The sequence below is a fragment of the Argentina anserina genome, chromosome 6 (genome assembly GCF_933775445.1).
Source record: "Argentina anserina chromosome 6, drPotAnse1.1, whole genome shotgun sequence".
Classification (NCBI taxonomy): domain Eukaryota; kingdom Viridiplantae; phylum Streptophyta; class Magnoliopsida; order Rosales; family Rosaceae; genus Argentina; species Argentina anserina.
Genome location: NC_065877.1, coordinates 21,019,981 through 21,041,642, shown reverse-complemented (window position 1 = coordinate 21,041,642; position 21,662 = coordinate 21,019,981). Strand labels below are relative to the sequence as shown.

Here is a 21,662-nt window from a genome sequence, read left to right as displayed (position 1 = left end):
TGTAGGATCGATTGATTGATAAAGTGTCACCATGATACTCTCTATGTTTATTTCGGTTTTTAGTTTTTCTTGTTCTTAGTTGTGTATGCAAATTGAATATGGTAAACTTGATTCAATTTATTAGGGGTGGGCACGGGACGTGATGGGACGGGACGGGGCTCATCCCACGTCTCATCCCACATTTTTGAATCGGGATGTGAATCTCAGATTTTTCTCTCCCCGACCGGCCGATTTTGGGCCCCGGATCTCCGCCGTCCGGCAACCATAGAGTGGCGGACCGGTCATGTTTGAAAGGTTGATGCGTCCCCTGTCGATTGGTGGCAGCGCCACTCGCCATCTCGCCGCCGTTGGGGAGCGGTGAAGCCCGAAAGTGCATATTTCGCCAAACTTCACCTCGACGGATCTCCCTCTTCCGGCCACCAATCGGTGAGATTCTTATCCCATTTTGAAGGTCTCCTTCCATATTACAAACCCTCCAAAAGATGTAACCCATATCATTGTGTACTAGGAGAATCAAAGAAAAGAAATCCTAGGTTTTAAATTGGAGATTTTCGGTTTTTGTTAAATTGAAGTGTTTAGGCTCATAATTGGATTTTGTGGTGAACTAGAAAGTTTTAAGGAATGTCATTTAGATTGTGGTGGTGAACTAGAAAGTTTTAAGGAATGTCATTTAGGCTCTTGGAAACCATCCTTGATAAGTCGAGTTCCAAGAGCATTTGGGACTCCATGAAGCAGAAATATCAAGGCACAAACCGAGTGAAGCGTGCACACAGACAAGCCTTGAAGAGAGACTTTGAAGTGCTTCAAATGAGAGAAGGAGAAAAGGTGGACGAATATATTGCTCGTACAGTTACCTTGGTGAACAAGTTGAAGATGAATGCAGGAGAAAACGTGCCACAAGTTGACATTGTTGAAAAGATTCTGAGATCATTAACTCCCAGATTTGACTATGTAGCTTGCTCCATAGAAGAATCAAATGATCTAGACTCGATGACTTTGGATGAGCTGCAAAGTAGTCTTTTGGTGCATGAACAAAGATTGAATCGTAGCAGTGTTTTTTTTTTAAGGGAAGAGCAAGCTTTAAAGATCACCAATGGAGAGGGAAGCAGTAGAGGAAGAAGGAACAGAGGCAGAGGTAGAGGAGGACAAATGGGGAGAGGAAGAGGCAGACAAATTTTGAATCGAGCAACTATTGAGTGTTTCAAGTGTCATAAACTTGGACATTATCAGTATGAATGTCCTGCATGGAATAAAGAAGCCAACTATGCGGAGTTATATGAAGAAGAAGAGATGCTCTTAATGATTTTTGTGGAAGATTCAAAGAGGAGTGATGCATGGTTTTTAGATTCGGGATATTCGAATCACATGTGCGGTGACAAAGGTTTGTTCACAAGTTTAAATAAAAATTTTAAACATTTTGTTAAACTTGGGAATAACTCAAAGATGTGTGTCACCGGCAAAGGCAACATTAAGCTCACCTTCAATGGCTTGAGGTATGTAATTGAGGATATGTACTATGCTCATGATTTACGTAATAACTTATTGAGCATAGGTCAGTTGCAAGAGAAGGGGCTTGTTGTATTATTTCAAGAAGGAACATGCAACATTTATCATCCACAAAGAGGCCTTATTGCAAAATCTACAATGAGTGTGAATAGAATGTTCATTCTTGTGTCAAACAGTTCAACTTCCTCCAACCAACAGCCTGAACAATGCCTGCAAACTGCGTCCTCTGACCTAACCTACCTTTGGCACCAAAGATATGGACACTTGAGCTACAATGGTTTGAGAACTCTTCAGTACAAGAAAATGGTGAAAGGGTTGCCACAATTTAGAGCTTCAAAGGAAGTGTGTAGAGACTGTTTAATTGGGAAGCAAGCAAAAAGAGTTGTACCAAAGAAGAGTCTATGGAGAGCCAAGAAAGTACTTGAGTTGACTCATGCCGACATATGTGGCCGAATTTCTCCAACTTCTAGCAGCAACAAGAGGTATGTACTGTGTTTTATTAATGATTTCAGTTGTAAAGCATGGGAATATCTTTTGTGTGAGAAGTTTAAAGCTTTGAGTCACTTCAAAGATTTCAAGAAAATTGTAGAGAAAGGATCAGGAGAGTTCAACAAATGCCTAAAAACTGACAGAGGTGGAGAATTCACTTCACATGCCTTTAAATTTTTTTGTAGAGAGCAAGGCATCATGAGACAGCTCACCAATGCTTACACACCACACCAAAATGGTGTGGCCGAGAGGAAGAACAGAACAGTGATGAATCTAGTTTAGTCAATGTTGTATTGCAAAGCACATGCCAAGAAGTTTTTGGCCGGAAGCAGTCATGTGGACATTCTATGTGCTTAATCGTTCTCCTACATTAGTTGTGAAAGACATTACACCTCAGGAAGCTTGAAGTGGTGTAAAACCCTCGGTGGATCATTTCTGAGTAACGGGATGCCTAGCACATGTGCACATTTCAGAAGAGAAGAGAGGTAAGCTTGATAATATAAGCTTTATATGCATACTTTTGGGTGTGAGTGAAGAGTCAAAAAGGTTTAGACTTTATGATCCTAAAGCAGAGAAAATTATTTATAGCAAGGATGTTGTGTTTGAAGAGAGTAGAGAATGAGATTGGGGAAAAGATTATGAGCGTCAAATAAATGTAGAGTTGACATTGGGAGATAGCACAGTTGGGGTTAAGTTTGAGGGAGAGAATAAAGGTAAAGGAAGTAGAGAAGACAATGAGGGTGATGAAGGTGAGGGAGAGGAAAACAATGAAAATGAAGAAGCTACAAACCCTAACCTTTATTCAAACCCAAATACTGATCTCACAAACTCTAATCCATCTAACCCAAAACCCTACTTGTGAAGCTTCAAACACAAGAAACACTACTACAAATGCTAATCCTACGTGTGAAACACCAAACACTCGTTCCCTTGGAGACATTGTTTCAAACACAAGAAGAGAAAGGAGAATGCCAGCATGGAGAGAGGATTATATGAGTGGTGATGAATTGAGTGAAGAAGAGGCTTTGATGATGGAGGATGTTAACTGCCAAGATGGAGATCCTGTGTACTTTTGATGATGCTGTAAAAGAAACGAAGTGGAAGAAAGCTATGGATGTTGAAATTGAAGGTATCGAACGGAACAAAACATGGTCCCTAGTCGAGCTTCCTTCAAGTGCAATAAAATTTGGTGTCAAGTGGATTTTCAAGACAAAGCATGATGAAAAGGGTGATTTGATCAAGCATAAGGCTCGGCTGGTTGCAAAAGGCTATGCACAAAGACATGGCATTGACTATTCAGAGGTCTTTGCTCCCGTTGCACGTCTTGACACAGTGAGAACAATAATCTCTCTTGCAGCTCAACGAAAGTGGAAGTTATTTCAGCTGGATGTAAAGTCCGCCTTCCTTCATGGAGATCTGACCGAGAAAGCTTTTGTCGAGCAACCTCAAGGATATATGAAGAAGAACAAAGAGCATATGGTGTACGAGCTACACAAGGCTTTGTATGGATTAAAACAAGCACCTCGTGTCTGGTTTAGTCGAATTGATAGTTACTTTGTTGACAAGGGTTTCCAACATTGTGAGAGTGAGCAAGTGTTGTTGATTTAATTTTTACTAGTGATGATGATGGTTTGTTACTCGATTTTAAGTGTACCATGATGAAATAATTTGACATGACCGACATGGGGAGTCTGAGGTACTTTCTTGGACTTGAAGTTTCACAAAGGCCGCACGGTATATTCACTTGTCAGAAGAAGTATGCAGTTGAAGTGAGAAGTTTGGCATGTTTGAGAGCAAGGCAGTAGCAACTCCAATTGTACCACGAACGAAAGTTTCAAAGGATGAAGAAGGCATAGCAATTGATGAGACTTTCTACAAATAGGTGATTGGTAGCATGATGTATCTAACCTCAACTCGTCCAGGCTTGATGTTTGTAACAAGCTTACTCAGCCAGTATATGTCTAAACCCACATAGTTGCATCTACAAGTTGCAAAGAGAGATTGAGGTATTTTAAAGGGGATTGTTAACCATGGCATCTATTACAAGAATATTGGTGAAGATGGTGAGCTCCTAGGTTACACAGATAGTGACTGGCGACAATGATGATAGGAGAAGCACCAGTGGATATGCATTCATGTTAAGCTCAAGTGATGTGTCTTGGAGCTCGAAGAAGCAACCTATAGTCACATTGTCTACCACCGAAGCTGAATTTGTAGCTGCAGCAACTTGTGCATGTCAGGCTATATGGTTGAAGAGGATATTGAAAGAACTTGGATATGAAGACAAGCCTTGCACGAGTATCATGTGTGATAACATCTCAACAATCAAGTTGTCTAAGAACCATGTCCTTCATGGAAGAAGCAAACACATAGATGTGAGGTACCATTTTCTTCGAGATGTCACAAAGCAAGGAGAAATTCCGCTAACTTACTGTGGAACTACTGAACAACTGAACAACTAGCAGACATCATGACCAAGACACTAAAGACTGGAGTCTTCACTTATCTTCGAAGCAAGCTTGGAATGTGCGAGATCGAAGAAGTAAACTAAATCAGTGACACGATTTAGTTTAAGGGAGAGTATGTTGAGGATATTTGTGTCATTAGTGTTGAATCCTAGCTTTTAGGTATTCGGTGATCATATCCTAGTTGATTTAGTATTCTTGTTAGAATAATGTCCTAGTCTCTAGGGTTTAAAATTGCTTTTGAATTCTTCAATTTAGTTAGCACGTTGGTTGCCTGTAACCAAAACGTGAGCAAGATTTCTAGCTTTTCTGTTATGTTTCAAGGCTTTATGTAGCCTAGTCTTTCATTGAATAAACTTGGTGTGTTGAGTACCATTTTATTGTGTTAAAGCTTTTACCTTCAGGTCTTTGATTCCAATAGTTTATGAAAATAACATATAACTAAGGTTTCTTCTATTCTATTTAATGTTACTTTTGATGTCCCTTTAAGCTCCGAAGAAATTGGACGAGAGTTAGGGAGGTCAATTGGTGGCCTTGCTCCGGTGGGTTGATGGCGATCGATTGTGAGATGTTGGCAGCTCCATGTGAGGCCTGACTTGTGGTTTGCTCATCGGGGATGTAGGCGATCTTGAGGTGTTGTTGTTCGGAACTTTGTGGCGTTTAGGGTTATGTCGATGTGGTTGCAAAGATGCGGAAGCACATGTCTTTGTTGATCTCTGATATAGGTTTCTAACCCAGGTCGAAGCTTGATGATTTTGTTGCTAGATTGATTCTTTGAAGATGGTGCTCTAGCCATCATGGTTTCAGACGGGATCCTCAATTTCGGTCAGCGGTGACGGTGGGGCGCCGGTGCGGTGGCCAGAAGGAGGACGGCATGTCGCTGAACTTTGGTAGCAGTTTGTCTCTTGAGATTCCTCTGGTGGGCCTAAGCTCTTTGGGCCTATGACGGGTAGTCTTAGGTGTCTTAGGTGGGTTTGGGCTTGTTTGGCCTAGACCTTTTTTTTCTTTTTCTTTTGAGGTTTAGGTTTTTTTTATCGTCCATCCTCTTTTGAGTGAGGGTTTAGGTCGTCAGTAGAGTTGGTGCGCCATTTTATGGCGCATGTCATCTCTAGGGACTATTTTAAACGTCGGTGTATTCTAGGTGTCAATGTAATGGAGACGGTTGTCTATACAAATATGTCAGAGGTTTTGATATGTGATGTTATTGGAGTGGTTTCTTCTTGAGATTGGTGGCAAATTGGTATCGACTACTTATGGAATAGTTTGGTTTGGTCGGGATTGAGTCTTCTTGGCTCATGTTTATTACTTCTTGCGATAGTCTTGTGACTAATAACCTTGGTAGAAATGAGTATTGGGAATCTAGTTCCACCACCAAGTGTTCTTCTTGGTTGTAATCTTATTTTGCTGCAATGTTTATAGTATCTTTTTCTTAAAAAAAATAAGGTTTCTTCTGTTTATCTATTGAGACATAATGGCAAGAAACAAAGCAAGTGGTTTTTTTTTAAATTAATTTTATGCAAATATAAGATATTTAGTGAGCTTATATGTTTAGGGTTGTATTTCTTTGTTTGATATTATTGTATCAGGAAATAATTATTTTGATCCCTATTTTCATCTCCATTTACGTTCTAAAATTATGTAGGTTCGTATTAGAAGTCCTTTGGTGGAAACAAAAGGCTTCCCACCACGACATAGTCCCATCTTAATTTCAGCCATATCCTTTGCATGAAACAAATCAAACAAGCATAGATCTGATTCGTAGATCATGAAATTTTGGGCAAAAACAGATATATGCGCACCAAAAATTCTTAGATCATCACGGAATCTAAAAGATAAAAAATTAGAAGAAGAGTCTTGGGTTGGGTAGTGAGAGAGAACGTGCATGGTATTCTAGAGTTTGGTTGTTATCAACTCAAATGTAGAGTCGTGCTGATAACGTGTTGTAAAGTGGAGAAAATATGAAGAGAGAAGTTGAGGAGTGGTGAAAAGTTTATTCATTCATTCTCATTAACCTCTTTATATAGAGATAGAGTTTACATATAAGTATATAACTAATGAATAATTATGTTGACAACCACACACATAATAATATTTACATCAATATTATATAAATTATGTAAATTTTCATCAAATTGAAATTCGTTAATTGTCGCATTTTACTAGTTATGTACTTTGCCTTAACTATAATGAATTTGGCAAAAACAAATTGTAAGAATAATATACTTAATGATTGAGATGCTCGTATGTGATCAAAAAGTGTGTCCTCAACCCGTCCTCAACTCAATAGTTTTAATTGGAACGGCTCTCTACATGTGTTCACACGAGAAATAAAGGATTTTAATTTAAACAAAGAGTATTACAAAACATGAGATTAAAACATCACACATGTACTCCCAAGTCCCAACACCATCGTAACACTTTTGACCCACTTTTTACTATTGAAATATCAAAATGCGCCTGCTTTTTTCTCTTCAAATTATCTGATATAAGTGACATATTTGACATTTGCACTATAAAAAGTAGGCCCGAGGAGTTTGATCAATCAAACATTTAGAATGTAATATAATCAAACTATAGTGTAAAGCTCTTGATTTTGCTTCTATGTTGGTTTCTATTTAATTGCGCATCCAGAGCAAATGAATTTGCAAAAGAATTCTTCTTAAAAAAGAAAACTCTTCGCATTTGTAGGCAACTGAAAATGCACCTTCTGCTCCCAGCTAATTGAATTTAAATGAACATGTACGTGAAACAAGTCAAACAACTATTAGTCCAGAATCTTATTCTTTGACCATAAAAAAAATTAACAAATAAATTAACTTTCTGCAAGAGCTGCATAAAGAAGAATGTTCCAAGTATCAGGAACTCCAGCTAAACACCAATGGCTGCAGTCAGAGGCTCTGTGCCCACCAAGGCCATAGAAAGAGGGGTGCCCATCTTTTCTTAGTTGTGAAAGAGTTGTGACATCAAGCAATTGGATTGGCTTTGACATGGCGCCTAATACTTTCTCTACTATTTTCTCTGCTGGATGCGCATGAGGATAGCTTGGACCTGGAAGGGGTTCTGTTTGTCCATTGCAGCTTCCTGATTTTCTATCACCCCAATCTGATGAACTGAGAAACAAATGCGAGCTTAATTAGAAGAAGCCGTGAGAGATTAAGTCAAATAATGTAATGGACAAGTCTCATCGAAACATTTCATCGAACATTTTTTTCTCCAGAAACTTTAAGCAAGAAATCACATTAAGTTGACGGACTATATATCCCTCAACACATATAAAGTTAATAGGTACTTACTTAGAATGATCTGGGGAAACACCCTGGAAGAAGACCTTGGTTTTTGCAGGGTTTACATGGGAGTCTACCCAAGTTGCCCAAGTGTTGAGAGCCTTCTCATATGCAACCAACCTATCCATGTCTTTCCCAATTATCTTTCCCCCTTCTTCAATAAGATCCCATCTGCAATGACATAGATTTTTGAAAACCAAAATAGAGCTCACTAATATGCACAAACTTAAAGATATAGAGGTATAAAAAACCGAAAGGGAAAATATTTAACTCATTTGCGTAAGAACTAAGAAGTCATTCCTTTAAACAGTTTGATATGCATGTGCTCAGAGATTTTTAGTTTTTTAATTTTGGAACCCTTTGAGGTTTTATGCATATGTATGGAATGTGATTTGAAACCAATATATATATATATAAGCCTTTTCAGGTATGGACGTCCGTACTGTGTGAATTCGCCGATTCCGGTAATGGCGAGCCGTAAAGGCGCGGCGGACCGGCACAACCGCACTACTTACTTTCCGGCGATGCCGTATGTTCCGGCCGGAGCTCCATCGGCGGCCGGAATCTGCCTAGTGGAATCTGCAAAAATCAAGTTTCTAGGCAGATTTTGGCGATTTCGCGATTCCAGCCGTTGTAGGTCGCCGATGGAGCTCCAGACGGGACTGCCGGGAGGTGGGGAGTGCAACTGTCGTTGTCCGCCCCGCCGTTGCGGGTCGCCATCGCCGGAATCGGCGAATCCATACCTTACGTAAGGTATGGACGTCCGCACCTGATCACCGTCGTATATATATATATATATATGTATATCTATACATATACATATGTATTCGTTTATGAATGACTCTTTACAAGTAAAGAACCAAGCTACGTACTGTTGCTTTCTTCCGGTGTGAAGCCACCAATGCCATGTGTTGAAGATCATAACGTCGACTCCTGTCCACAGTTTCTGGTTTTCAAGTGAGATTGAGTCAAGTTTGAGGAGTCGCCCAGCACTTGTGCCAACTATGTCCACGAGAAAGGCGTTACGGGAGAACAACACCTTAACATTGTATTCCTACAATTCAGCAACATGATCAATATCTAACAAAGAACTACAGTGTCAGAACGTTCCCTAGACAATAATCTAGTCCTAGTCGGTATGAGAGCAGATCAGAACAGGTTCATGTTACCAGATAATTATTCATCAACTCTCTAAACTTGTCATTCTACACCCCACATATACTCAGTTAGTCAGTTCTTTACGGTGCTCACCGGAAATGTGAATGTGGAGAGCCCTCCAGATCGAACTGATGTGTATTCAGCAGTTGGAGCTGCCGTATGAAGCAAGCAAGTGAGTGATTGCCATTGGTTCAAACTCAATGAATCCCCAATAAACATGATGCTCTTCCCTCTCAGCCTCCTCAAAAAATCAATTCCATTGAATCTACATCATGAAATGTTGACGTACATCATGTCCTTAGAATATTCATAACGTAGCCATGATGTTATTCAACATAGTATCTATGATGTCATGTTGCCAACTATGAAATCAAATCACTCATTTTAATCATTTTATATTAAGTGTCCAACCGATTAAGATTCCTGCATGTGGAAGATTATATGCCAATACAACAACCGATTGCTCAGTATGCGCGTGATATACTTATAACTGACAGAGATTAATGAAAGCTACTTGGCAACAGCCCTCAACAACAGTACGTAAACTTTCGACCAAAAATAAAAACAGTACGTAAACAGCAGTGTTTACATTCTTTCGTGACTTCTCTAACGGTAATAAACTAATAATACATTAAGAACAACAACATATAACCAATTGTCTCCAGATAAACAGTTTATCAAAGTGAGTGGAAATTGGGATTAAGGTAATTACCAGACAATTTTCAATCACGCAAGCACTTCTGATAATGCCCTGATTGAAAGTCCATCTTAATTTATTTATTTTACCATGTTTTCATAAAGACTTTGAACTTAATACATGCTACGCCTATAAAGATACTCTACATAATTGATTCATATTAGGCTTGTATCATTCACTAGCTGCTAGTACCAACTCAGTGTTGAAAGAGATATATGACCCGAAATATTCTTGATCGACAACTTGTATGAATTGAAATTAAAGAAGCAAACTGCAAGCAACTATTTAGAATCTGTTTATTACCCTACTCATTATTTACAAATATGCAACTGTCGCTAATGATGAAAGAAACCCACTACCATAAACGGACAATGAAGATCACTTTGACACGGGAAAAAAAAAGGGGGAAGAAAAGAAGAAGAATCAAGTAAAGTAGATGATGAAAAAGGGCCATAACTAAATGAACTTGAAAATTCATGCCTCATCACAATATCACATGAAGGCTTAAAGTTTGTGCTCTGGCTAGTACTCGACACTGCTTGATAGGAATTAATGGCCTAAATTGAGCGGACAAGGCTAGAAATAACAGAAGAAACGAAATTATATATACGAGGAGTCCAGGGTTACTGAAAGTCTGAAACTGAATATTAAGAAATTTTACTTGATTACAAGATGCCAAGATAAATTACATTGCCCCTTGTATTAACATCCAAATTTACAAAAATTAGTTTCTAATAACTACATATATTGCTGGCCAAGAATGTGGATTCCCCGATTATATATTATATCAGAGGGTGCTTGATCGAATAATATAGATGCTACTAACTATAGGTTTGAGTCTAACTAAATTTGCCACAATATAACCAGTAATTTGCAACCGGAATGTATGTTACAGGCAGCTTCTTTTAAAGTGTTTGGCGTGCATCTTATACTGCTAGAGATGTCAATTATAATAACTTGTGAACTGAAAATAGTTCGGTAATATCGATAAGATACTTTGCGAAGAGAAAAATATGTGATTCATACCTTGGTAAGTTACAGCCAAGAGGCTGCCATCTATATTTGAGGTAGTCCTTGTCTGGGCGACCATTCTTTACACAGTCAAACTCCTTCTCAATGAAAGGGCAGCTTGAAGCTTCATACAGAGGGTATGAATCATCCTGAACCCAAATTCCACGAGAAACATCACAACCCCCAATCCCATGCACTTGGTGTTGAGCAGCAGAAACCACTGCCAGCGCTACTAGAACTGCAAAACCAGCCATGATCGCTGAGACCAGAATGATGAAGAAAGAAAAGGCTGTAGTTTATATTTAAATGTTGATAGTCCGAGACTCAGCGTGGTGATATATTTAACATGGAATTGAGTAACAGATATGTGTATTATGGAAAGCAATATCCTGGTATTGATTGTGATATAATGTTTTTCCAAAAGCAGAAAACGATATACATCTAATCCCAGAATCTAGATTATTCCTTTCTGTGTGTGGGACGGTACTGGTTCAAAGAAGGGAGAGACATTCATTCATATATACGAAACTGAAAAGAGGGTCGAGAGAGAGGGAGAAAGGGACAGATGAGAGAGAGGAGTTTCAAAATGGTCTGGTGCAAGTGGGAAGAATCTCCGCCTATGACAAGGAGAGATTTTGGAGTTGTCATTGGTTGGTTTCATGGGGTTGACACCACCAAAAGATTGTGGCCTACATTTTAGGGTGGATCACTAATATAAAAGGTCTTCCTAGTTAACTGCATCATAATTGGATGATCATGACCTAATTTCTACTAGAAAACCAATAACATCGCCCATGAGTTTCTTAAAGAAAGAGTGGAGGTTGAAGAGACAAACACGAGGCTAATTGTTTTTTTAATGATAAGAAATAAAAATGATTAACTTGTAGTGCCTCTAGACACCTGAGTTTACAACATCAACTATTAGAGCTATTAAAAACTCTTTTGGAACTCTATCAATCCAAACCATATTATCCAAAACATCATAATGTTCCTAAGTGAGGCAATAATATTGAAAAACAAATTTGCCGACTACCCAAATTTTGCCCACCCTACAAGACTAGTCCTGTTATAGGCGGCATTGGTATATATATAATTTGTCAACAAACAACACATATAGCATTTTGAAGAAAATGAATTCATATTGTTCTAATTCTTAAAGTAAAAACCAAAAAATAAAATGAGAGAGCAAAAATCTCATGTTAAGCATATTTCGTAAGTTTTGAAGGTAAAAAAAAAAATTGTAGCATAAAATGTGAGGAACCTGCAAACTCGTACTACCAACATACAACTGAAATGTCTACTAGCTCCACAACCAGCAATGAGAAGGATAATAAAGAAACCTGCAAAAAAGAGCAATTTAGCTACGGAACCAATGCAATGAATTTCCAAACTTGATAAATGGTAAGACAATACAATCTAACCTAGAAACTATGAAGCTTTCTATCAACTCATTATAATAAACTAAAACTATCACAAGACTTTTACCAAGAGGAATAGAATAGCTAGCACATTAGGGCATTCTAAATATTGATCTTCTAGCATACTTAGAAGCAAAATTATCAATTAATTTTTTATAATTAAGCTTTTCTAAAAACTCATTTTCAATTGTAATCAAAGCCAAAAAATTTAATCTTTCTTGCACATGGTTGATCGCAAGTACGACCTTAAAAATTTTAGTTTTGAAAAGCTTATCTCTACTTATGCAACTATAACAGGAATAGTTAATAAAATTCTATATACAAGACAAGTAGTTGGATAACAATTTACTCTTAAAAAAATTGAGTATTGCACTAGCTGTATCATGTAACTCACTTGGTAAATGCTTTTGTAATAGTTGCAATACATTAAGTAAATCATCACCATCAATGTCTGAATTGTGGCCATTCTGTAACTTCTTTTCCAAATTCTTGAAGCTCTTCTTCAATTCTTTAAGGTCTAATGATTTCAACTTTGTTGTTGTGAACAAGAAGCTGAATGTCTATTCAAGCTGCTTATTTAATTTAAACCTCCTCTCTAATGAACCGATTGCTTGATGAATAATGTAAACAAAGTAATGAATTCTAAAAGGCTCTTGAGCTGATTTTTCAGGGACTTGTTTCACTTCACTCTGTTGCAATCTCATCAACGACAATTTCATCAAAATGTCTCTTTTTATGGATTACTCTTTTCTTTTTCTTCTCAGACCACACTTGATCAATATTCAATTCAACGGCAATTTCTTTAGCACAATCTAAAGCTTGCTCAAATCCAACTTCCCAGTACTCTATGAAGAAATCAATAAGTGCCTGAACACTATCCATTGCCACATCAATGCGCATACCTTCAGATTGCAATTCTTTACTAACAAGATTAACTTTAGCCAATATATGAATCCAAATTAATCACCATTCATACAATAAACTCATATTTTCCAAGCTCATAGTCTACCAAACAAGTAGCTTTACTTTTAATCCTTAAATCAGTCTCAACCTCGGCAAACTGGTGTAGAGCTTCTCTTATTTTAGAAGCTTGAGTCACATTTGCTTTCAAACTATCAATTCTACTTTCGCACCTTGTAGTCGATAAATATTTCAGAGTGAAACCTTTTTCTGATATATTGTCTTTCAAAATCTTCCACATTTTTGTAGAATTTGCAAAAAAAATGTATAAATACGCAAAATAAATTTGAAAAAAAATATTTTACTTTCCCATAAGAGTTTGCAACATCTAAAAGGGTCAGATTGAGAGAATGAGCACCACAAGGTGTAAAAAATACCTTATGATTAATGTTTAAAAGCTTCCTTTATACACCCTTGTGTTTCCCCTTCATGTTTGATCAGTTATCATAACCCTACCCTCTGATATCATCAAGATCAAGTTGGTGCAACACATTTTGTAGCTCTTTGAACAAATCTTGACCTGTTGTGTCATTAACAACCATAAATTCGATAAAGTATTCTTCCACCTCTACTAGAACTGTAGATACGTCAATACACCTCAATATCAATGTCATATGTTCTTCCTTGCTCACATTAGGAGTACAATCAAGAATTATTAAAAAGTACTTGGCTTCTTTTACATTTTTTAGGATTGCACCTTTTATTTGAGAAGTTATTGCATGAATCAACTCATTCTGGATCTTGTGACTCAGATAATGATATTGAATCTCATGATTTTTCTTCCTTCTGATATACTCCTTCAAGGTCGAATCCCACTCAGTAACCATTTCAACTAAAGCCATAAAATTTCCATTATCCTCTTCATAAATCTTCTCATTACTTCCACAAAATGCCAAGCTTTGTTTAGCCAAATATTTCACTAATGCAATCAATCGTCGCAGTACCTTCCTCCAATATTTTGTCTCTTTTCTAATTTGGTCTTGTAGAACGTTGCTAATGACTTGATTACTGTCCAGCCTTGCACGCAAATCAACCTAAATGGACATATGATTGATATGCTCTGAACTTCTTTCAAATTGTTACTAAGGTGCCTCCAATCCATTATTTCATCATGTGCCATCTGACTTTGTTGAGGTTTAGTCTTGAACAACTTACAACAAAAGCAAAAGAGTTTGTTAAGGTATTTATAATACACAAGCCAGTCTCAATGATGCTTTTTCCCATTTGGTAACTGCTTATTGTAAAACTTAAAGGAAAAACATCTTTTTGAGCCATCTTTTGAACCTTTCTCTGCTAACAAATCTCTTACAGAACCATTTTTTAACTAATAAGTCCCTCCATTTAAGATCAAGATTATCCCAATTTCTAGGATCATAGATGTTTATGGGAATATCACCAACATCATCGCATTAGGCTCCGTACATTCTTCTCTAGGTACATCAATATCTTCATCTATAGGTTCATCCTCTAAAGGTTCCTCCATATGTACATCAACATCTATTGTTGTTGCCTTTGTAGGTTCATTTTCCTCATATGTACATCAACATCTATTCTTGTTGCATCAATGTCTATAGGTTTCTCAACTTCCTCTTCCTCCACGAGTACATCAACATCTATTTTTGTAGCACAATAGGTTCCTTCACATTATGCCCGACATGAACAAAGTCCTCATTGGTTTGACAACGTGGTCATTTGATAACAAATTTTTCAATAGATCCTCTTTTGGTTTCAACCATCTGAACATCTCTTTTTGTTCTTTTCCGTTTGGTATGATCTAAGTCATTCTTTCCTCCTAGTAGCATTCTACTAGTTATTTTTAACAGAAGGAAAGAAAAAAAATTCATATGTACATTCACATGATCACTGATCAATTAAAGACAATTATCAAGAAGATATGATCATTGATTCAGTGATCCATTATTCAATTATATTCATATTGATCAAGTTCACCAGAAACAGAGAAACCTAAAACCCTACACTGAATGATCAAATAAATTCAATCAACTTGATAAATGATATGGGAATTCATAATTTCATATGATCAATTACTGAAAGATAAATCATATCAAAAATACAAACTTTTAACGATATGCCCCGTAAAGAGCTAAACATCGTGATTGCTCGCCTCGCACTTGACTACCGTTGCCCTAAATCGCCACTATAAGGTCCAGTTAGGCCTAAACGCCCACTACATGCATTATTAGCCATGCATGGGTTGTTTGTTAATTTCAGTGACCACACCCTATTTGGCTCTATAAATAGACATCTCCACTCCACAACAAGGTAAGCATACACTCTCACATTTCTCCTACCTAACTCTACATGTTCATTTTTGTAGCTGACTTAGGCATTGAAGCGTCGAAGGCCGGCCGGCCAACCCGGTCTTCAATCCGAGACGTCGTGCGTTTATGATTTACAGGTAACTGAGAACTTCATCGGTTCGCCGGAATCCTGCCGTAATACAAACTAAATCATCAAAGCAAAATTGCAATCGATTACAGAGTTGATCTCTCCCCAAATAAAAAAAATTAAACAAAGATTGAAAGAAAATAAGATTACCTTTGTATTCTTGAATCTAGATTAATTTGGAATTGAAGTTTTGATTGATCTTTCTAAGCCTCAAGTGAATCACTATGTTTGCCTTTGTTTTGCAAGAGATCTCCAGAAAAGACGATCTCTTATTTGCTATTAGATGTTTAGAACATGAAACGTCAACTTAAAGAAGTTGTGTCTTCAAGACTCCTCATATTATCAGAATATCTAAACCTAAACTTAAACCTGGATTTTTACTTCATTCTCCAAAAAAAAAAAACTGGATTTTTACCTATGTTGCAAGATGCCTATGGATTAGCTTAATTAAAATTTATTCCATAACCATCTTCAAGAGACAAACACAAAAATGAAGAAGGGACCTCACTGGGAAGTGAAGCAACTACTGTATGCACGGTGTATTCATAAGTTAAATAATAGAGCACTTAATTAATTAATAAGTCCCATTCATGAATTTGTTAAAGTAAAAATAAAAAGAAATTATAATTTATTATCATAAACTTATATTGATAACTAGGGTTAAATCATGGTTAAACAAAAATACACATGGCGTAGATTTAAGAGGTAGGCATGAGATGAGCAAAGTTTTGGTGGTCAGCAAATTTGCTTCCGACAACAAAATTTATCTATCTAGGTACATATATGATGGAAAGAGATACACTCAAACATGAACATAGTTAGAAATCACAAATGAGAAGGGTCAATATGCAACTGAAAACATAAAAGGGTGTACCAGTATTCATAACTAACTCAGCCTTGAGTGCAATAGGGTTAATTAAGTTTCAAAGAAGAAAACTATAGACATTTAAAACTTGAGGGGTGCCATAAATCCTTTTGTTCTTGAATAGATCCTCCCCTGGACTCCAAAAAAAGAAACTAACAATCTAATGCATGCCTTCAATTACCTTTCTTATTCTCTAAGAAGGTTCAGTCACTCAATTCACCGCATCGATCACAAGTTTGGAACACGACGCTAGCAAGGTTGCTTAAGGTTTTTTGTTTTAATTTTGAAGAAATAATTTTATCAATTTCAATGAGCTAGATTACATGATTATGGAGCCATAGTTCTCTACTCATAGTTTTCCCATGCCAATGATGCCACTCTCACCCGACCCATCTAATTATTTGACACATGTCCATTATTTTTAAGCATTATGAGTCTCTAAATATACATATATTTTTAGTTTTGAGTTTTCTTAGTTTTCCTGCATGCATGTCCCTAGATGATGCATTCGTTTATCTGTTTTCTACCATGGGGTATGGTTGTGCAGCTAGTATGTTTTGCACTAACTGTCGCTCCAGAGACACTGCTAGCACCTCATTTTCTTCCTCTTCCTCTCGGCGCTTGGCCACTACCTCAATCCTTTCTCGTTCCTTTTTCGTCCTCATGTGGTTAATCACCATCTTCATACTTTCTAGCTCCTCTACTGCCTCTTTTTGGCATAAGTCCATTGTTATACCCTCTTCTCGCCCTTGGGGCTCGGTTGCCATAGCCACTCCCAAAGAATCAGCGGTTCCAAGATTGAATTCTAGAGAGTTTAGCTGACCCCGGCTAATATTTATTTGATCCTGAGTCCTTGAATATTGAAAGTTATTTAATATTTAAAAATTAAGTAGGTAAGAAAAAAAAATCAATTTTGGCTAACAAAAATATTTCTTTAAATCATAGTATAGTTGGCCGGACGTACACTTTTAGACCAAAATGCCTCATCTCATGCTCCTTCGAATGGTGAAAGAGTTCATCGAGAGTGCAGAATTTCGTTGAGTTTTGTCATCGGAAATGACTTCAAATAGGGAGTTCATGTTGTATCCTCTAAGCCCATCAACAAATTCCTGCCCATCACCAAACAACGTTTTCTAAGCAAAATAGGAAACATTTTTCTGTACCAGAATATCTGATTTGAGAACAATGGTGTGGTGTGGGAGAGTGTGCATGAATAACGACCAGTTCTCTCAACATGTAGAAAGTTGAATAAACCCCAGTCAACGCCGGTAACCTTTCCAGCATAGACACAGTAGCTCTGGTACTGCTTCTTCTCCTGTACCTCATTAGACTTCCAGTCAGTTTTGTCTCTTTTCATTTCTGCTGACCATTCAACTTCCAAGTCTGCGTCCGTGAGAAGACTTTGAAACCCAACCAAGCAAGACGACGATGCCTTTACATTTAATAAATCCCACCCAACCGATCCTCTTCTTCTTCATGACTCCCATTTTTTCAAACCCCCATTGCTTTAACAAATCAATCCCCTTCTTTCTTTGCTTTCTCTCCAAGTTGCGCGTTTAGATTGGTCTCAAAGTAGTAGAGCTCTTCACGAGCCAAAGTTCCCTTTCTCGTTCCTCAGTCTTTGTTCTTTTCCTTCGTTTCCTTATTTCATTCATTTCTCACCAACCACTTCCTGAGATCAGGTTATAAAATCTTCGTTTTTCTTTGCTTTCTTGGTTGTTGGTATTGTTTGAGGCAATCCCAATTGTGATTTGATTGGATTCTGTTGGGTTTTAAGCTTTCGGGAAAAAGCCTACTTGAAAGTTTTTCCTTTTAAAACTAAGAATCGGGTGATTCTCCAAGCACACCCAGATTGAGAAAAACAAAAACCCAGCTTTGATTTCATAGAGTTGACTTGATGTGAGTTGATTCAATTTGAGCTACTTTTCAAGGTTTCTGGGTTTTGAAATCAGGTTCAGGGAGTTGAGTTTTTCATTACCTTGAGCTTGATTCAATTTGTCAATTTTTCTGGGTTTTGATCTACTTGCAAGAGCCTGATTGACTTGTGGTTCGAAGCTATGGATGGGTCTCAGGGTGGTTCGAATGCACCAGCGCCTTTTCTTTCGAAAACATATGACTTGGTGGATGATCCTTCAACCAATCATGTGGTGTCTTGGAGTGAAACTGGTTGTAGTTTTGTAGTTTGGGATCCCACAGAGTTTGCCAAGGATTTGCTTCCCATGTATTTCAAGCACAACAATTTTTCGAGCTTTGTCAGGCAGCTTAATACATATGTGAGTCTTCTTTTGAAGCTGTTCATTTCTATGCAATTTAGTCTCTTCTTTTCATTTGCAAAATGTTCCTGTATTTAAATTTAACATCATCGATCCAGCTGAAAAGCTATAATTGCACTATAGACTTATAACTGATTAGAATGTTAACAGTTTTGATGCACTATGTTGGTTCTGTTCTGATATGTATGACGTCCAACTAGACATCCTTGATTCACAAATTATCCATCTGAACTGGGATATTTCTGACTCTACTACCTGTGTTGTTTTTATTTATATTATTATCACAACCTTGTCTTTAGGATCCATAATTTGCTTCTTCTTTTTTTCTGTCCTGTTTTACTCTTCTCGGGTAAGAAATTATAATCATTTTGGATGAGTAAACAGTTGTACTTATTTCTAGAAAGACCAGAAAGGTATTATTTAGGAATTGGACGATGACACCACACTGTATAGTGAAGTAGAATTTGGGGTCAGTTTTGTGTAACAGTTGAAGTATGGCTGTTTGATCTTTTCCCTAAAACTTAATCAATCTTGTTTAGGTCTCTGGGTAGTGTACTTCTAACACATTTAATCTTGATAAAGAGGTGGTTCTGAGAACTTAGTGGAGTTAGAATTATAATGCCAAATAATTCGATAAGAGGACTGGAATATGGCTGGTACTTTGGAGCACCAGTAGCTACGTCATCGATGCACTTTCTGTATATGCTAAGCCTGGGTCCAAAACTGCAAAATGAAGGAAGCAAATCACGAGTGGTTCTGCATTTGGTGTTGTTTGGATTGACTGTGATAATTACTATGGTGCTATTATTGAGGTTGATGTTCCGCATGGTGCAAGTAACATGGTCTGAAAATAGAGATTTTTATAATGTTATATAATAGCTTGAACTACTTAAAAAAGGGTCAGGGTCACATTGTAGCATTAGCATTTAGCAGTTGGCATACTCTGTTTTTCCTCAGACATGTTATCATGTTTTTTGCTGATATTTTAGTATTTTCGGCTTCAGCTGCTATCAGAAATTGTTTTAAACTATTGTTTAGGAGAGGCAAAGGTTTTGCTACTGTAAGAATGAGGATTTAAGTTATATTGCTGAGGACATTTGGAAGCTTAAAATTATCTATAGCAGTTTTGTGTGTGCTTCATTATTGTATATTCATTTTTCATAATCTGACACTACCACCTGTATCTTCTCCTTTTGAGTTACCAATGTTTGCACTCATGGTTGCTGATTATTGAATACTGGTGTTCTTCATGAGCAGGGGTTCAGGAAAGTTGATCCTGAGCAATGGGAATTCGCTAATGAGGAATTCTTGAGAGGAGGAAGACATCTTCTGAAGAATATTCACCGCCGTAAGCCAATTCATAGTCATTCCATGCAAAATCACGAGTATTCTTCAGTTCCTTTAAGTGAGACAGAAAGAGAAGAATATGAAAAGAAAATCAATAGACTGAATAATGATAAGAGTTTGCTTGAGCTAGAGCTGCAAAAACATCAAAGGGAGAATCAGGAGTTTGAATTTCAAATGCAATTGTTAAGTGAACAACTGCAAAAGATGGAACTTCGGCAGAGGCAATTTACGACGTTCCTAGCTCATATATTGCAGAAGCCAGGGTTTGCCTCTTTACTTATGCAACAATCTGAAAATCATAACAAGAAAAGAAGACTGTTGAAACCTAGTCTATTTCCTGATGAGTTCAGCATGGAAGGTCTGAACTTGAATTCACAAAAAGAGAACCCGGGTTCAGTTTCAACTTCGACATCAAAGTCGGTCCAGCTTGAGAAAATGGAGTCTTCCTTGAACTTTTGGGAGGATTTTCTACGTGGGATCGGGGAAGCTGTACCTGAAGAAGTAAATGATGTTGGCCCTATGTCTGAGGTCTCTCCTGTCATTGTTTCAGAAATACGAGACCTTGGCATGAACAGCAGGCCGTGCTCACCTATATCAAATTTATCTTCGCCAACTTCAATGAATGTTCATTCATCACCAGAAGTGGCTGGGTCTACAAATCTTTTCGACATCCTTGCTATCTCATCAATGTGTCAAACTGGTGATTACAGGCCTAAATCTTCAGGACTTGATATGAACTCTAAGCCTGATAGTGCACCCTCAGTTGAGGCTCCAAAAGAAAGGGTAGCGGATATGACAACCACTGAGCCTGCTGCAGCAAATGATGTCTTTTGGGAGCAATGTCTAACAGAGACCCCTGGTTTAGAAGATGCACAGGAAGTACAATCGGACAGAAGGGATGGGGATGGCAGCGCAAGTGATACCAATGCAGCAGCTCAGAAAAAGCTTTGGTGGAACACAGATAATGTAGATAACTTTACAAACCAGATAGGGCGCCTCACTCCAGCTACATAGTTACAATTGGCCTTATAATGTAGACACTTGATATATATACATCTTAAAATTTTAAATAGAATTACTTATGTCTGCACTTTCTAGAAGCTGTTCCAATTTTTCAGGTTTATTCTTGTAGACTTGTTGTGCATATCAGGTCAATATTCGAATACTTCCGACGTAGTGGAAATAGAGCTGTTCTTTACTCTTTGTATGTAAATGACTAAAAGAGTAAAAGTTACCAGGCTGCAGGGAATTTGTATTAGCTTTATAGTTAGCTTTCTTATTCGCTAAATTGATGGTGTATGCAGTAGGCACTTAAACACATTCTTACATTATTTATTCTTGTCATCTGTTTCTATTATGGTAAAGTCAATTTATACAATGCATTGAAGCAGCTGGCCGAAAGAGTTTTGTTTATGATAAACCTCTCTTTATCTCTTGATTTAGCGTAAAGGAGATGGTACTTTGCATCATAGTTTCTGGTAAGTAAGAATTTCTTCAGAGAGAATGAGAGATTTTAAGTTTCAGTCAAAACTTGTGGCTAACCAAGTTTGATTTCCCTAACTAAGGTATTAAAAACAACACAGTGTTTACTAAACTACAGGAGTCTGAATGATTATGAGGTTATGAAAGTGCTTGCAATTTTGTTCATTGGAATAAGCTCATAGATATGCTAAATCATCTATGATAATTTTGCCATGATGGAGGTGGGATATTCCTGGTGTGTAATGGTATATATTAAAACTTTTAGCTAGACACATCTCAATCCATAAATATAAAAATG

The 21,662-nt window shown here is 37.4% G+C and overlaps 2 protein-coding genes across 2 annotated transcripts; one reads left to right on the top strand and one right to left on the bottom strand.

Moving 5' to 3' along the window:
- Positions 1–7,228: 7,228 nt before the first annotated feature.
- On the bottom strand, positions 7,229–11,061 carry LOC126798950 (protein trichome birefringence-like 43). Its single transcript, XM_050526047.1, has 5 exons — positions 10,626–11,061; positions 8,996–9,167; positions 8,617–8,798; positions 7,754–7,915; positions 7,229–7,570 (listed from the first exon to the last, which is right to left on the bottom strand). Exons 1-5 carry the CDS (start codon positions 10,862–10,864, stop codon positions 7,273–7,275), a joined length of 1,053 nt encoding a protein of 350 aa, XP_050382004.1. The 5' UTR covers positions 10,865–11,061; the 3' UTR covers positions 7,229–7,272.
- Positions 11,062–17,718: 6,657 nt separating this feature from the next.
- Positions 17,719–21,272, top strand: LOC126798946 (heat stress transcription factor A-4b-like). Its single transcript, XM_050526043.1, has 2 exons — positions 17,719–18,535; positions 19,793–21,272. Exons 1-2 carry the CDS (start codon positions 18,320–18,322, stop codon positions 20,894–20,896), a joined length of 1,320 nt encoding a protein of 439 aa, XP_050382000.1. The 5' UTR covers positions 17,719–18,319; the 3' UTR covers positions 20,897–21,272.
- The last annotated feature ends 390 nt before the right edge of the window (positions 21,273–21,662 follow it).

What these genes read in the sequence shown, in the direction of transcription:
- LOC126798946 (XM_050526043.1), top strand. Translation starts at nt 18,320, where the DNA reads ATGGATGGGTCTCAGGGTGGTTCGAATGCACCAGCGCCTTTTCTTTCG. An exon ending in TCAGGCAGCTTAATACATAT is followed by an intron (nt 18,536 to 19,792) that starts GTGAGTCTTCTT and finishes CTTCATGAGCAG; the next exon opens with GGGTTCAGGAAAGTTGATCC.
- LOC126798950 (XM_050526047.1), bottom strand. Translation starts at nt 10,864, where the DNA reads ATGGCTGGTTTTGCAGTTCTAGTAGCGCTGGCAGTGGTTTCTGCTGCT. An exon ending in CTTGGCTGTAACTTACCAAG is followed by an intron (nt 9,168 to 10,625) that starts GTATGAATCACA and finishes TTCATGATGTAG; the next exon opens with ATTCAATGGAATTGATTTTT. An exon ending in TCTCCACATTCACATTTCCG is followed by an intron (nt 8,799 to 8,995) that starts GTGAGCACCGTA and finishes GCTGAATTGTAG; the next exon opens with GAATACAATGTTAAGGTGTT.